At 37.7% G+C, this 13,992-nt stretch overlaps 1 protein-coding gene across 1 annotated transcript in view; it reads left to right on the plus strand.

Annotated features, from left to right (window-relative positions):
- The window catches only part of SCAMP1 (secretory carrier membrane protein 1), a 31,237-nt gene extending 17,956 nt beyond the window's left edge, over positions 1-13,281 (plus strand). The window contains exons 3-9 of the mRNA XM_081213155.1: positions 474-572; positions 669-780; positions 1,723-1,851; positions 4,820-4,979; positions 6,294-6,395; positions 7,940-8,057; positions 9,726-13,281. Of these exons, the coding sequence (XP_081069281.1) occupies positions 474-572; positions 669-780; positions 1,723-1,851; positions 4,820-4,979; positions 6,294-6,395; positions 7,940-8,057; positions 9,726-9,890 (885 nt within the window). The 3' untranslated portion in view covers positions 9,891-13,281. The remainder of the gene's footprint in view (positions 1-473; positions 573-668; positions 781-1,722; positions 1,852-4,819; positions 4,980-6,293; positions 6,396-7,939; positions 8,058-9,725) is intronic.
- The last annotated feature ends 711 nt before the right edge of the window (positions 13,282-13,992 follow it).

Below are 13,992 nucleotides of genomic sequence, written 5' to 3' on the forward strand. Positions count from 1 at the left end.
ATTTGTGATTCTATTATTCTAACTATACAGTAATATAACATTTTACCTATCTTGTATATCAGTAGCTATTTTAAATGTAGATGAGGTACTTAGGGTGTCTGTTGTTATTATTGATAGTAGTATAGTAGTAGTATTTCCATTTATAAGCCACTTACTATTTGAAAACCTCAAAGCAGTTTTAAATAAATATATATAGAAGCACAATAAATACAATAATAATCATATCAAATGATTTACACTGAAGTAAAATAAATACACAAACAATATAAATGGTTTGGCAATGTATAGTGATATGGACAGATATCATTTGTATGTAGCAACTTTTCTACTTATATCTAAAGTTTAGGAAATGTAGAGAGTTGACCAGTCAACTAATTAGAAGGGCTGTTGTACATCTTGAATGCCTCTTTAAGATATTTTCTGAAAGTATCCAAGAGCCACTGTAAAATTGTTCTGTTCTTTTCCTTTCTTAGCCACCACCAGGAAATGTCAAAGTTCCCAATGTGCCCAGTACGCAGCCAGCTATAATGAAACCAACTGAGGAACCACCTGCTTACACACAGATTGCAAAGGTATATTTAATATTATTGATTTCAGCATCAAAATGGGAATTGATATATATTTATAATATGGTGCTACTTCCTTATATCTCAATTTCCCCCCATCAGGAGCATGCCTTGGCCCAGGCTGAACTCCTTAAGCGTCAAGAAGAATTAGAAAGAAAAGCAGCTGAACTAGATCGCAGGGAAAGAGAGATACAGAGCCTCAACCAGCAGGGAGGTAGGCCTTAAACATACCTCAACAGCTTTCAAAATGTTGTGCTTATGGAAACCATTTAATTCAGTGCTTAGAGTTAGTTTAAATGCAGTTTCTGGAGCTCTGAAGTTCCTGCCAATTGTCTCTTAAAACAAAAATGACAAAATTTAATTACTGCAGTTTTATATATGCTTGGAGATTTAAATGGGAAATACAGAGTTTGTTTTTTATTGGGTCATTACTGTCCTCTATTATCTGTGTTAAATTAAGCTGAAGTGTAATGCTGGTCTTCTGAAGGAGATAGAAGCAGTTGCCAGGAGAGATGATAACCTTAAAAATCTAGTCAGTGCAGCATTTACTTGCATAGAAGACCCCTTAAAACCAATGATAACTTTCCTTGTAAACAAGATTAGCAGGAGAAATAGCAACCTCTAAGTAGAGAAACTCAGATACAAGTCACTTTGTGTTTAGTGGTGCTTGCTCCCTGCAAAGTTTGTATAGGATTGCAGTCTGATAAGCATTCCATTTAATCTGAAAGTGCATCCATCACTTCGTGGAGAGACAGGGTTTTTATTTTTTAAGTAAAATTCAGGTTCTTACATTGGAAGCCTTATTATTTGTATATTCAGTAAGCAGCTGGACTTTGTTTTCACATGTTCTGTATTAGTGCTGATAAAATAGGATGTGTCAGCACTAAATTTTGTTTTCACTATTTTAAAATCTGTGTTTAATTCCTTGTTAGCAGTGTCAAGTGGAAGTGAATGAAGCTATCACTACTGCTTGGATTCAGGATTGAGATCTTAACTGGTAGCATCTCAAGGCTGCTGCAGTTATATCTCTGTAGGAAAGTGTGTGTGTGTGTGGCATGTGATAGAAGATCCACAGCTCTCTCTTCAACTGTTATTTTAAAAATTGTTTGAAGTGACCCTTAATATTCAGCAAAATATTTACCTTTTGCTCTTCCAGGAAGAAAGAACAATTGGCCTCCACTACCTGGGAATTTCCCAGTGGGACCCTGTTTTTACCAGGATTTCTCCGTAGACATTCCTGTAGAATTCCAGAAGACAGTAAAGATTATGTACTACTTGTGGATGTGTGAGTAAGATTTATAGAATATGTGTATACAATGACAACACAATCCTGGGCACATCTTCTTGAGAGCTAGTTCCATTCAGATCCATTGGGGCTTGCTTCCAGCTAAGCAAGTATGGGATTGAGCTTTATAATTTTAGTACTCAATTTACATACTCTTTGCATCATTACTACCAAATGTAGGCATTTGAGGTTATATACCAGGGATGGCGGACTTGTGGCCTTCCAGAGGTTGTTGCTGAAACCCCTGTAAATCTCAGAAAGCATAGCTAGTGGTCAGGGATGATGTGAATTGCCCAACAACACTTGGAGCGCCACAGGATTCCTACCCATGTCATAAATGCTTGGCAAAATCACTTCGGAGCTGTTTATCTCCTTGAAAATATTACTGTAATAAAAAGGGCACCAATGACTTACAATATATAGAGACCCAAGTTTTCGGCAGTTTTCTTTGGAAGTTTAACATCCTGCATAGACTGACACACTTGAGTTTAGTAAGCTGCAAAAATATGTCTGGCATCCATATGATGTGGATATATCTCAAATTACATTTTCCTTATTTTGGTATGTTGTACCTAATGCACACATATGCACACCACTCCATGCACTTCTGATTCAGACTTCCTTTCCCAATTCCAGAATAACCTCTCTTACAAGTACACTTCTGTGTTGGCACTCTTAACTTTTAGAAGATGATCAACCAATAATTTACAGTTATCCATACCGGAAAGTTTTTATATGTCAGTTGGAGCTTGGTTAGCAAGACGAAAGGATATGGCTTGTTTCATTACCTCTCTCCTTCAAACTTCAGCGGTATGGCAACATCCTGAGTAGAAGGAACTGGGTGATAGGCAAGATGGATGAATTCCCTGTTGGCTGTTTTTCTTACTTCCAATTTGGTGGGATTTGTTGTTTTAAGAGTTTCTCTAAAAAGTTAACACTTTTTAAAAAATGTGACCCTAGTAACCTGATCACCTTTGGGTCCACTTAATATGCCTTCAGCAAGTGGAATAGACTCTGCCAGCTAAGCCTGCCAGTCTGCTTACTACCAAGTCGCCCTGGTTAAATTCTCACCTCAGGTGCCTATTGGCTCCTGTGTTAACATTTTCCATGGTGGTCTTGTGTGGCAAGGCAGTACAGTGCAATTGCAAGCAGCGATCGCCAACACTGCATCATTAGGTTGGTAGTGGAAGTATGACATTCGTAAGGGAACTGTTAAATCCAATTTTGTTTGGTTTGTACAGCAATCCCTGGGGTTAGACTGTTACACTGTGAGCCTAAACAGCTATTTGAAATGTCACTGGAAACGGTGAAATTTGCTGCTAGTAAATACATTTAGAACTGAAAGCCTCCAACACCTTAAGGTGGCACTAAGTAACACTGACAATTTTGTTTTCTAAACTTGTGCACCAAGAGCGGAGTTGGGATAAGTGTACATGGTACTTGCTTACCATCTTTCATGCGTAACTCTTCTAATTTATAAGAACTTGCAAATGAGTTGAGCAGTGTTTCAGTATAACTAATTATAGGATACTGTAGTGTTCCTGTATGTATTTACCAGTCTGACTCTCAGATAATTAAATAGTATCTGCAAAAATCTGTGTACCCGGTAATTATTGTAGAAGTGTCAGCTATTTAAACAAGAAATGCTGTGGTGATTCTTTGTTACATTTGCTTGAAAATCTGGCAATAGATTAAAAAAATTACCAGGCCAGAGAAAGATGGTGTCCTGTGGCATTCACTACACTCTATTACCTCACTGCAACTAATCTGATTTGATACTTGCTGCTGATAAAAAGGGGGTGGGTGGGAATTACATTAGGTTTAAAGAATGCAGAAAACTTTAGTGGATTCATTTTTAAAAATCAAGGTGGATCAAGCAAAATACTGTATCTAAATGATAGATTTAAATATCCTATTAATTACATTTCCTGAAAATGCATACTAACTAGTTGTTGTAACAATTAAAACACATTGGTTTGCAGTCAGAAAGGCATTTATTCTGCCTAGGATCATAGCCGGAAACCAATGGTGTTATAGGCAGCACTCCAATTGCACTTAATTTGTATCCACTTAAGACACTGAAAAAACACTGAAGTGAAAGGTTTCTGGTTGGCTTTTTGTACACATTCAAGGACACTAAGAGCACTTTCTTGAGGACTAAGTGCACAAAACTTTCAAGATGTAAGGGCTGATTGTGGGTGGCTAAAGGAAAAATGTAAGGGAGGAAAGAAACAGTGTTGACCATTATTATGGGGAAAAGAATTTGAATCCAGTCTACAGAAAACCATAATATACTAAAAGCTGGTGAAGCGAATGTAGTAGTAAAGGGAATACCTGCCACCCTTAGAGTCATACCTGGGGCTGACAGATACTGAGAAAAACTGTGTTTCTCCATGAGACGGAAAGTAATTGGCCATGTTGTTCAGTTGGCAACCACAGTAACATATATATTACACATACCTATTATTTCATACCCAGGATCAAGTCGGATATTTTCCCCCACCCCCTAGTTTTAATCTTTTATAGAAGCAGACTTTAAATCAGTGGCTCAGTTCCAAAGCTCTTCACACAGTATTCAGGCTGCACATGAGAACTTTTCAGCTCACCTTTTACAGCAGCTGCCTCTCAAAGTTTCCCCCGCCCATCAAGGTACCCCATGAATCACTTGAGGTGCAGCCTAGGAATATAGAAAGCTACGTTATGCCAAGTTGGACCCTTGATCTAGCCAGCTCAGTATTGTCTACACTGATTGGCAGCGAGTCTCCAGGGATCTAGATAGCAGTCTCTCCATGCTATACCTGGAGATGGCGCAGATTGAATCTGGTGGCTATTTAATGTAAGAACTGATCACTGATCCACCCTGATCAGTGATCAGATCCTGATATAAAATCAGTAGAGATAGCTTATTAAGTTTTTATATATTTTTAGAATTGTGGCAATTCAATTTTATCATACCTGTTTTCTATAGTTCATGCAGTGACGCTGTTTCTTAACATCTTTGGATGTCTGGCCTGGTTTTGCCTACAGCCCATTCGAGGAGTTGACTTCGGATTGAGTATTCTCTGGTTCTTGCTTTTTACTCCTTGTTCATTTGTCTGCTGGTACAGACCACTTTATGGAGCCTTCAGGTAACAATTCCCACCTACTGTGAAATTAATGCTATTAAGGTGCTACATAATTTAACTGCTTTTTAATCATCCAGCACTTCATTTAACTTGGTTTTACAACTTTTAATGTGAATTCTTGTACTGGTTTGGCAATTTTCAGAGTAGCTGACTGGCCTCAAAGCATAGATTAGCAAATTGATAAATATATTAGTCTCTTGCAAATGTAGCCGCTGTTTCTTGTAAGTAGTGTGATAGGCTAGCTAGATGTGTCCATGTTTTATAAATAGTGGCTCAGTTAGCACACCATGCTAAGTCAAACCATGGTTTAGTATGAACAGAGTTTCTCATAAGCAAGGCTTACTCTCTTTGTGTCTCTTAGACTAAATTAGGCAAGCTGCTTGCTTTTTGGAGTCTATTATTCTCAGAATTAGGCTTTCAAAATCCATCTATTTTTAAATATGGGGTGGGTGAAGTTAATATAATGCACTAGACAGGAATAAGGAGAGGCTGTTTTGCCTGCATAATGGAACACAAGCTCACTCACTTATGAATTCTGCAGTTTAGGCAGATCACACTTCTAAACTGTTCTTTTTCACATTTTAATCTCCTTTTCTCAGTACTCCGTAATTGGACTCTGACCTGTTACCTCCCTTCCCTGGAAGAGAGTTGCTTTGCTATGTGCTAGTCCCTACTATTACTTGTTAAAACTTCCTCTTCATGCACCCAGTTTCCACGGAGATGGTATAAACGGCCTCAGTGCCTGCACCTTGTTTTGTTGGCAGAACATTAATCTTTTTAGTCTTAAAGCTAAAAGCAACAAAGCAAGTCCCCCCCCCCGCTAGCTGTGCAAGAAAACAAGTTAATAATCCTGAAATAAGTTAATTATCCATATCATCAAATAAGAAAAGATTGGAATTAAAAAGAGATGGAGAAACTCTTATTATATATCAGGCAGGACACTAAGGTCATTTTTTTTGCAGCCAGAGTTCACAGCACTTGCTAGATTATGTTAGTAGGTTTGCTTTGGGGGCAGATTGTGGGGGAGAGGATTGCTTCTCATACTTGACATTTCTTTAATTGTTGCTATGCTTATGGTGTTACATTATTGTAGTTTGATTGGATTATATTGATAGTTGGGGTACAGGAGGCAGCTCTGTTCCCATGGAGATCAGCTGTACTCATAAAAATTGTTTTATTTGTAAAAGATATACAGTATGTATGGTTTTGTTTGTTGCTATTGATTTGCTCTCCTGGTAGAGACGTTAAACATAAACTTTGGAAATGTTTCTTAAATATTGTGAAAACACCTGACGATTTCCCCCCTCCCTCTTTTAGGAGTGACAGTTCTTTCAGATTCTTCGTTTTCTTTTTTGTGTACATTTGTCAATTTGCTGTGCATGTACTTCAGGCTGCAGGATTCCAAGGATGGGGCAATTGGTAAGTGGCTTATTTTATCATTCAGTGGAGAGTGCAATAACAAGCCACCTTTACAAAGTTCAACAATGCACAGAGAAACATTTTGCATTTGAAAGTTTTATGGGGGATAAGCAGAACCATTATGCAATTGTTAATAAGCAGCAATTGTTCATCTAGCCAGCAAATGTGTACCAAAAAGTCCATTATTGATTTGCACCAACAATATATCATCCAGATGTCCATGGTGTGTAGATGACACTTAAGCCACATGCCTACAGTTACAGCTGTTTCTCAGCCAGAATAGTTGGACCACTGTCATCTACGTGCTGGTAATCTCCAGGCCGGTTTACTTCAATGTGCTCTGTGTGGCTTACCCTTGAGGTTGGTTTGGAAGTTGCAGCTAGTACAAAAATGCAGTGGCTCAGCTGCTCATTAGGGCAGAATATCACTGCTGAAAGAATTCACCGGCTACCAGCTATCAGGCTAAGCTCAAGGTGCCAATACTGGTATAGATACCTATGCAGGTTAGATACCTCCTATAGATATCATACCATCAGGAAGTCCATTCTGTATAACATAGGAATTAGACCTTCAGTGGTGCAATACCTACCCTTTGGAACATCTTCCCATTACATGTCTGACAGGGACCATCTCTATTGTCTATTCAACACCTATTTAAGATCTTCCTTTTCTAACAAGCCCTTTAAGTGGAGACTTTCATCCCATTCTGTTTTTATATATGCTTTTATTGTTAAATCTCTTCAGAATGTTTTATGGTAAGCAATTCATAAATTAAATAAACAATTTAAGAATTGTATAAGAGAATTTCAAATCCCAGTCCTAGTGCACCTTGATCCTGGGCATTCCAAGCACTTTGTCATCACAACTGGTCTGTCAGTTGTATGTAGATAGGCTATAACATGTCTGCCTGCTGAGCCCTCACTGCAAATTCAGAACAAAGTGGCCGGAGGCATCAAGAGCCCAGCCCCATAACCAGGTGGGAGGCTGAGGAGGCACAGTTTTGGCATAGTTGATGAGCAAAAAACTAAGGTTGTTGAAGTGTATCTGGACTTGTCCATTAGGACAAGTTTGTGCTGAGTGAATTATAATGTCCAGCTGTCTGCTGACGTTTGCACCTAGCATGTTAGATGCTTCCTGCTGATGTTTCGTTTTGACCTATTTGGTAGCAGCCAAAACAAAACTTAGAAAACACCACCACCTCTGTTTTTGAAAGGCAATTTGTGAAGAGATTTTGAAGGAAACTTTATATCAAGGTTGCCAAACTTTCTGTATAATTAGAGAGAACAGTAGTTCCACAAGATTGTTCAAGGAATAGTGAAAAGTGAATTTCAAGATAATTCAAAGTGAACTGCCTTACTGTTTCTAGAGTCAACCTAAAATGCTTTCAAAACCTTAGTTGTGCTTGGCTCCCCAAATACTCCAGTAATTTCCTGTAAGGATTTTAGTGAAAGAAACAATAGCTATGGTATTTCAAGATGTATCATATTGGGGCATGTGTACGTTATTTACCTCTCTTTTGTTATTTACCTCTCTCCTGTCTTTAGTGGATGGATTTCATCCCTCACTGGGCTCAATCTTAGCATTCCAGTAGGCATTATGATGATAATCATAGCAGCGCTTTTCACAGCATCTGCTGTCATCTCACTAGTAATGTTTAAAAAGGTAAGTTTTCTGTCTGTTGAATCCATATTGTTGATAGAAGGCTTTGTGTTTGCGCACAGATGTTAATCAAAGGAGTCTGCTAACTTCTTTCTTTATTTCTATTAACTCGGGCAGATTGTCATGGATAGAAATGTCACAGAATCAAATTTGGAAAATGGATATTTTAATTGTTGCAAATTCATTTGAGTTGGAATGTGCTTGATTCTTCACTCCCCACTCCCCACCCTTGTTCTTCTCCAGCTGTAGAAGTTATCTTATTTTTATGGCTTTTGTGAAAAGAGCACATCAGGATCCTAGAGATTTCTATCAAATAATATATTATCAAAGAGTAAAATTTATGCTTCAGTGCCTTTCATTTTAATTTTACATAAAAGTTCTGTGAGTGTAGGCCAGGTTTTCCTAATCTGGTGCCCTCCCATCAGTGCTAGTCAGCATGGCCAATGGTCAGAGATGATGGAAGTAGTGGTCCAAAACACCTGGAAGGCACAAGGTTGGGGAAGGTTTCTGGTTGTTTGCGCGCGGGGGGGGGGGAGCAGATGAACATTTAGAAGCTGCAAAAAATATAATAATAATAATAATAATAATAATAATAATAATAATAATAATAATAATAATAATAATAATAATTAATTAATTAATTTATACCCCACCAATCCGGCTGGGTTTCCCAGCCACTCTGGACTGTTCCCAACAGATTAAAAACAGAATAAAACATCATACATTAAAAACTTCCCTAGTTGTTTATTTCCTTGACATCTGATGGGAGGGCGTTCCACAGGGCAGGCACCACCACTGAGAAGGCCCTCTGCCTGGTTCCCTGTAACTTGGCTTCTCGCAGAGAGGGAACCACCAGAAGGCCCTCAGAGCTGGTCCTCAGTGTCCGGGCTGAATGATGGGGGTGGAGATGCTCCTTTAGGATATACTGGGCCGAGGCTGTTTAGAGCTTTAAAGGTCAGCACCAACACTTTGAATTGTGCTCGGAAATGTACTCGGAGCCAATGTAGGTCCTGAAAGACCTACATTGAAAGAAATGAGATGAAAATAAGGCAAGATAGATGAGGGATATTTGGGTATTATAATCATTGAAACAGATGGCAACACACATGTTCTGATGTCCCATAAATTGTTAATAATAGTACAGGAGCTTTTTCAATGGAAGAAATGCATCAGTATGCCCTGTGTGTGCCCAAGTAGCTTATGGTATTTCATTTTGAGACTAAAAAGTAGTGACCATGAATGTTAGAGGAGGAACCAGAGTGAGCAAAGCATACCAGAGAGACGTATGGAGACAAAAATCACCCATGGTATTCCTCGCAAGTGTTGAGTTTTTAGCTCTCCACTCAGGCTGAACTGTCCAGCATCTGTGAAATCATGTGTGTCGTTTTTCTGTAACCACTAGGGGTCACACTTTATATCTTTTGCATACCTGCTGTGGAGTTCAAATCATAGATGATACAATTACTAGGAAACAAATATGTACACTGGAGGGCTTTGAAGCAAAGACACGAAACATAATGCAAGGGAAATTTAACCAGTGATTTAATATCTTCAGAATTGCTGTTTTTGCTACAAATATGTTGGTGCCTAAAACTCTGCTAGGTGCTGTATGCAAGATTTTTTCTTTTTGGAAAACACGCCTCATCATTTCACTCTGGGCTTCTTCCACAGGTACATGGTCTCTACCGCACAACTGGAGCAAGTTTTGAGAAGGCCCAACAAGAATTTGCAACGGGGGTGATGTCCAACAAAACTGTACAAACTGCTGCAGCTAATGCTGCGTCAACAGCAGCAACTAGTGCTGCTCAAAATGCTTTCAAGGGTAACCAAATATAGCGAAAAGAAATGAAAAAAAATCACTACCATTTTCAGCTGTATTTTCTTTTTCAGTCACTTATATTCCCTAAAGACTTGTGTTAAAAATGCACACAGCATGTATGTCTCTTCGGCTGTGCATGGGCTAAAACAGGAAAAGGTCCTTGTTTCATTACTTTGTACACTTATTTATTCAATCAAAGGTACTTCCTGGCTACTACTCTTAACTGAAAATGGTTCTATTATTCCTCATCTTTTTGGAGGCACGCTATATTTGGTGAAAATTTAAAACCGTGAATCTGAAATTGATATGGCAACTTCTGGCGTCAAATGAATTTTTTTTTTTAATTTTTTTTGGCGAAGGGGGGTGGGTTCTTGTCAATAGCTGTCCCTGGAAACTTTCATTTTGACTTGAGACGAGCACTTTGGATTAACTCCTTCTATTCATAACAACTTGATTCCCTATTTTCTTAACGTAAGGAATGGGGCAACTGATGGTCTTGAATATGAAATTTTGGCTGCTGCTTTATAGCTTCAGCAGCTGATGAAGGACAAATGTAAGCTTAAAATAAGTATGATAGATAATGTAAATTTCTTTCTTTTTTTTAGGATAATAGGTCTTTTGATAAAAATCTGAGTTTGCATGAAACAGTTTTGACCATGCTGAGCTAGTGTTTTGGTCCAGAATTTGTCTCTACCACTATGGTCACAGTATTTGTTGGGATCTGTTTTCATGGTGTGTGGTCTTCTTACAGAAATTTTGGAGCACAGATAGTCTCACCAAAATAATATGTGATGCAACAGGCAGTGAGAATTACGTTTAATAGAATCTGAGTGATTATATATGCTATTTTTAATTTCAGTATTCATGTCTTTGGAAAACATACTGATAAAGAGAACCCATTAACCAATATTTAGAACACTCCCATAGCTAGTCCTTTTTGACCTGTGTTAAAATGCAGTGGAATTTTTGTTGTGCTTAAGGAGTCTGGCATTTTTTAAGTGTGCACTTGTGTTTAACAATGGTACTAAATCTTTAGCCTTGTCAATCACTCTGTTTATTGCTTGTACAAACATCTGAATATACAGTATCTTACTGAAATCTTTAAAAACAACCATGGTCTCTAATCAGGCATTTAAAAATGGAATTTAATTATGTACTTGAATTCTTTTTAACATACTTCAGCCTTTATGTGTGATTTTTAATCTGAATAAATGCATTTTATAAAATGCAGATTGAGGATGAGTTTTCAGTGCAGTAATAATCAGCTATGTTTGTTACAGAGGTTTTTTCATTTTTAATTCATCTTTGTATCCTGAGTAATCAGCTCTCATTTTAAGGTCGTCATCCCCCCATTGACATTCTGAAGTATATGAATTATTGGATTGCAACTTGGAACATATCTTGGATTAACTTTTCAAATAGCATTCAATTGCTGTCATTAAAGACTCTTAATTCTTATATACTGCATAAAGGTATTGCAATATTGGTCCTAATCTTAACACACTCTGATCCAATATTTATTTGGGAAAAGTATTATTCATCTGACCCACTATTGGAAAAATATTCAGCATGGTCTAAAAGCTATGTCTGGGGTATATTCATATATCTCAAATTACAAACTTTACCTTATATGAATAAACAGGATAAATTTGACAGCTTAATCACAACAGCAAATACTAGAAAATAGACTATATGGGAATTACATTTTGTAAACAGTTTTCTATACCTAACACAGAGGGCAAGTCATATCATGGATGTTGTGAGGAATTTGACGTATTTAGTCCTTGATTAGTAAGAGAAAGTTTAGTTTTCTTTAATGTACATTTTATTTTAATCCTTCATCCTACTTCTGTTGCCCTATAACATTTTTGTTGCTAATCCTGTAACTTGTATTTGGGGTTGGAGATGAATTTTAATTATAGTTTAAAAATCAATAAATTGTTCTTGAATATTTTTTTTCCTCAGGGGATAAAGCAGAATGAAACTTGAAATAGATAAATGCAAGTCTAGTTTGCATAAGTCTTGTAGCTATTTTGGTTCACGAAAACAAGACGACATATGTTGATTTTAATGTGTACCATTTTACAGATTATCATCTAGAAAATTAACCATCAAGGTTAAATCAAAAACTTCTGATTTTTAGTTTTTGGCAAAAGGCTGTTGTATGTTAAAATATTTAGCACCGGAATTAAAATATGTCGGTTAAAAATCATATACCTATTATTTAAGTCATTTTGTAGTATCCAGTTGTGGCTAGATCAAAATACAGAGTTTCAACACTGGAATGTCAGTACTCTTCGCTATAGTTTTGGCATTGGAGTCGATTATCTGAGGGGTATCTGTATATTTTGTAAATTCCTAACAATGCTTTGCCATCCTGATGAATGTCATGGTTCTGTACAAATGCACACAGATCCTCTGATGTTGCATGTCTGGGTAGTTCAAAGGTTCTACATATTTATTGTATTAACTCAGTGATATAGAATAAAAATGTTTCCTAATTGTTTGCTCTGTATAGTTTTAAAACTCAAGTAGGAAATTTTTGTAAAAGGCAAGCTAAAATGCAAGAGGGTTAATGTGTACAGAATGTATCACATATTTCTCCCCCCCCCCCAGCTCTAGTCATATGTAGTTACACAGAGGCAGAAATTACTTGATTGGTTTTATTGCGGTTTTAATGCCTTACGGATTTATTTCATTATTTCATATGTTGTAAGTCACCTTGGCACATTACTGAAAAACTGATGTGTGACTGTGCATTTGATCCAGATTCTGGCACTACTAGTCACATGTAACTATGCACAACTAGAGCTGGATCGGGGTTGTTTTTTTTGTAATCTGTATATAAATTCTGTGATCTGCTGCAGTGGGAAAAATATGTCAATTACCAGAACAACAAACTGATACAATTAGAACTGGGAATGGTTTAAAGAACACCCAGTAATAGTTGGTGTGTTTTGGTTTTGTGATGTAAATTGGAAACTTTAAAGATAATGATTTGTCGGTACTGACGAAAACTAGGAGTATTAAATTTTGTCTGGGAACTTGTTGGAAGTAAACTGAAACCTCTGAAAACAAACCTTTGCTGGTATTTTTTATATCCGGATCGCTTTGTCACTGCTGTGGAGGGTCAATTTCTCTACTGTGAGTCCTTTATGAATGTAGCAATAAAGTTTACTGATAGTGGCCACAATGCAGGAAAGTATATAACCAGATACAGCTGTGGGCCTTTTTTCCTTGGTTTGCACTTTTCAAAACCTGCCTTGTGTGCCACACAGCAAGCTACAGCTAAATTGAAAGCCATGTTTGATATGCCTTTACAAGGGTTGGGTGCTATGGAAATGTTGTAAAAGCCCTGATTGTGTCTTTCTAAACGCTGTGTGACGAGAGGCTCTGTGTGCATACTATGGAGACCTTATAAAGACAGAACTAACATCATCATTAATTCACAGTGCTCTGTTATTCTGGTGTCTTCTATAACAGGTCACAGTGTATAACTGAGCAGCTACAGGTGGGTCACAAGTTTTATATGTGGGAAACTTCTGGAATAAGCTGTACAATTTATGGAATATTGTAGAGCTGGAACAGGTATAGAAGAGGGCAACCAAAGGGAACAAGGAGACTGGAGCAACTCCACTATAAGGAAAGATTACAGTGTTTGGGACTTTGGGGGAGGGGGGAAATATAGGGGGGCATTACAGAGGTTTATAAAATTATGCATTGTGTGGAGAAAATAAGACCGCCGCCTCAATACCTCAATAGAAGTTGAGGTGATCCAATAAAGCAGAATGGTGGGAGAGTCAGAACAGGTAGGCCTTCAGATGGCTGAGTTAGTGGAACCGACTCCCCAAAAGATATAGAGATGGCTACCAACTTGAATGGCTTTAAAAGGGAATTAGACAGATTCATGGAGGATAGAGCTATCAGTAGCTACGTAAGCCTGATGGTGTTGTAATGCCTCTAAATACCAGTTACAGGGGATTGCAGGCATTTGGTTGGCCACTGTGAGAACAGGTTGCTGGACAGGATGCAGCAAAATGTGTTCATTGTTCAGCTACTCAATTCTTGCTCTTTGTTGCTATATATAACTGCTGCATTCTGCAAAGACAACTAACATCA

The sequence above is a fragment of the Podarcis bocagei genome, assembly GCF_964188305.1.
Source record: "Podarcis bocagei genome assembly, chromosome: 11".
Lineage (NCBI taxonomy): Eukaryota > Metazoa > Chordata > Lepidosauria > Squamata > Lacertidae > Podarcis > Podarcis bocagei.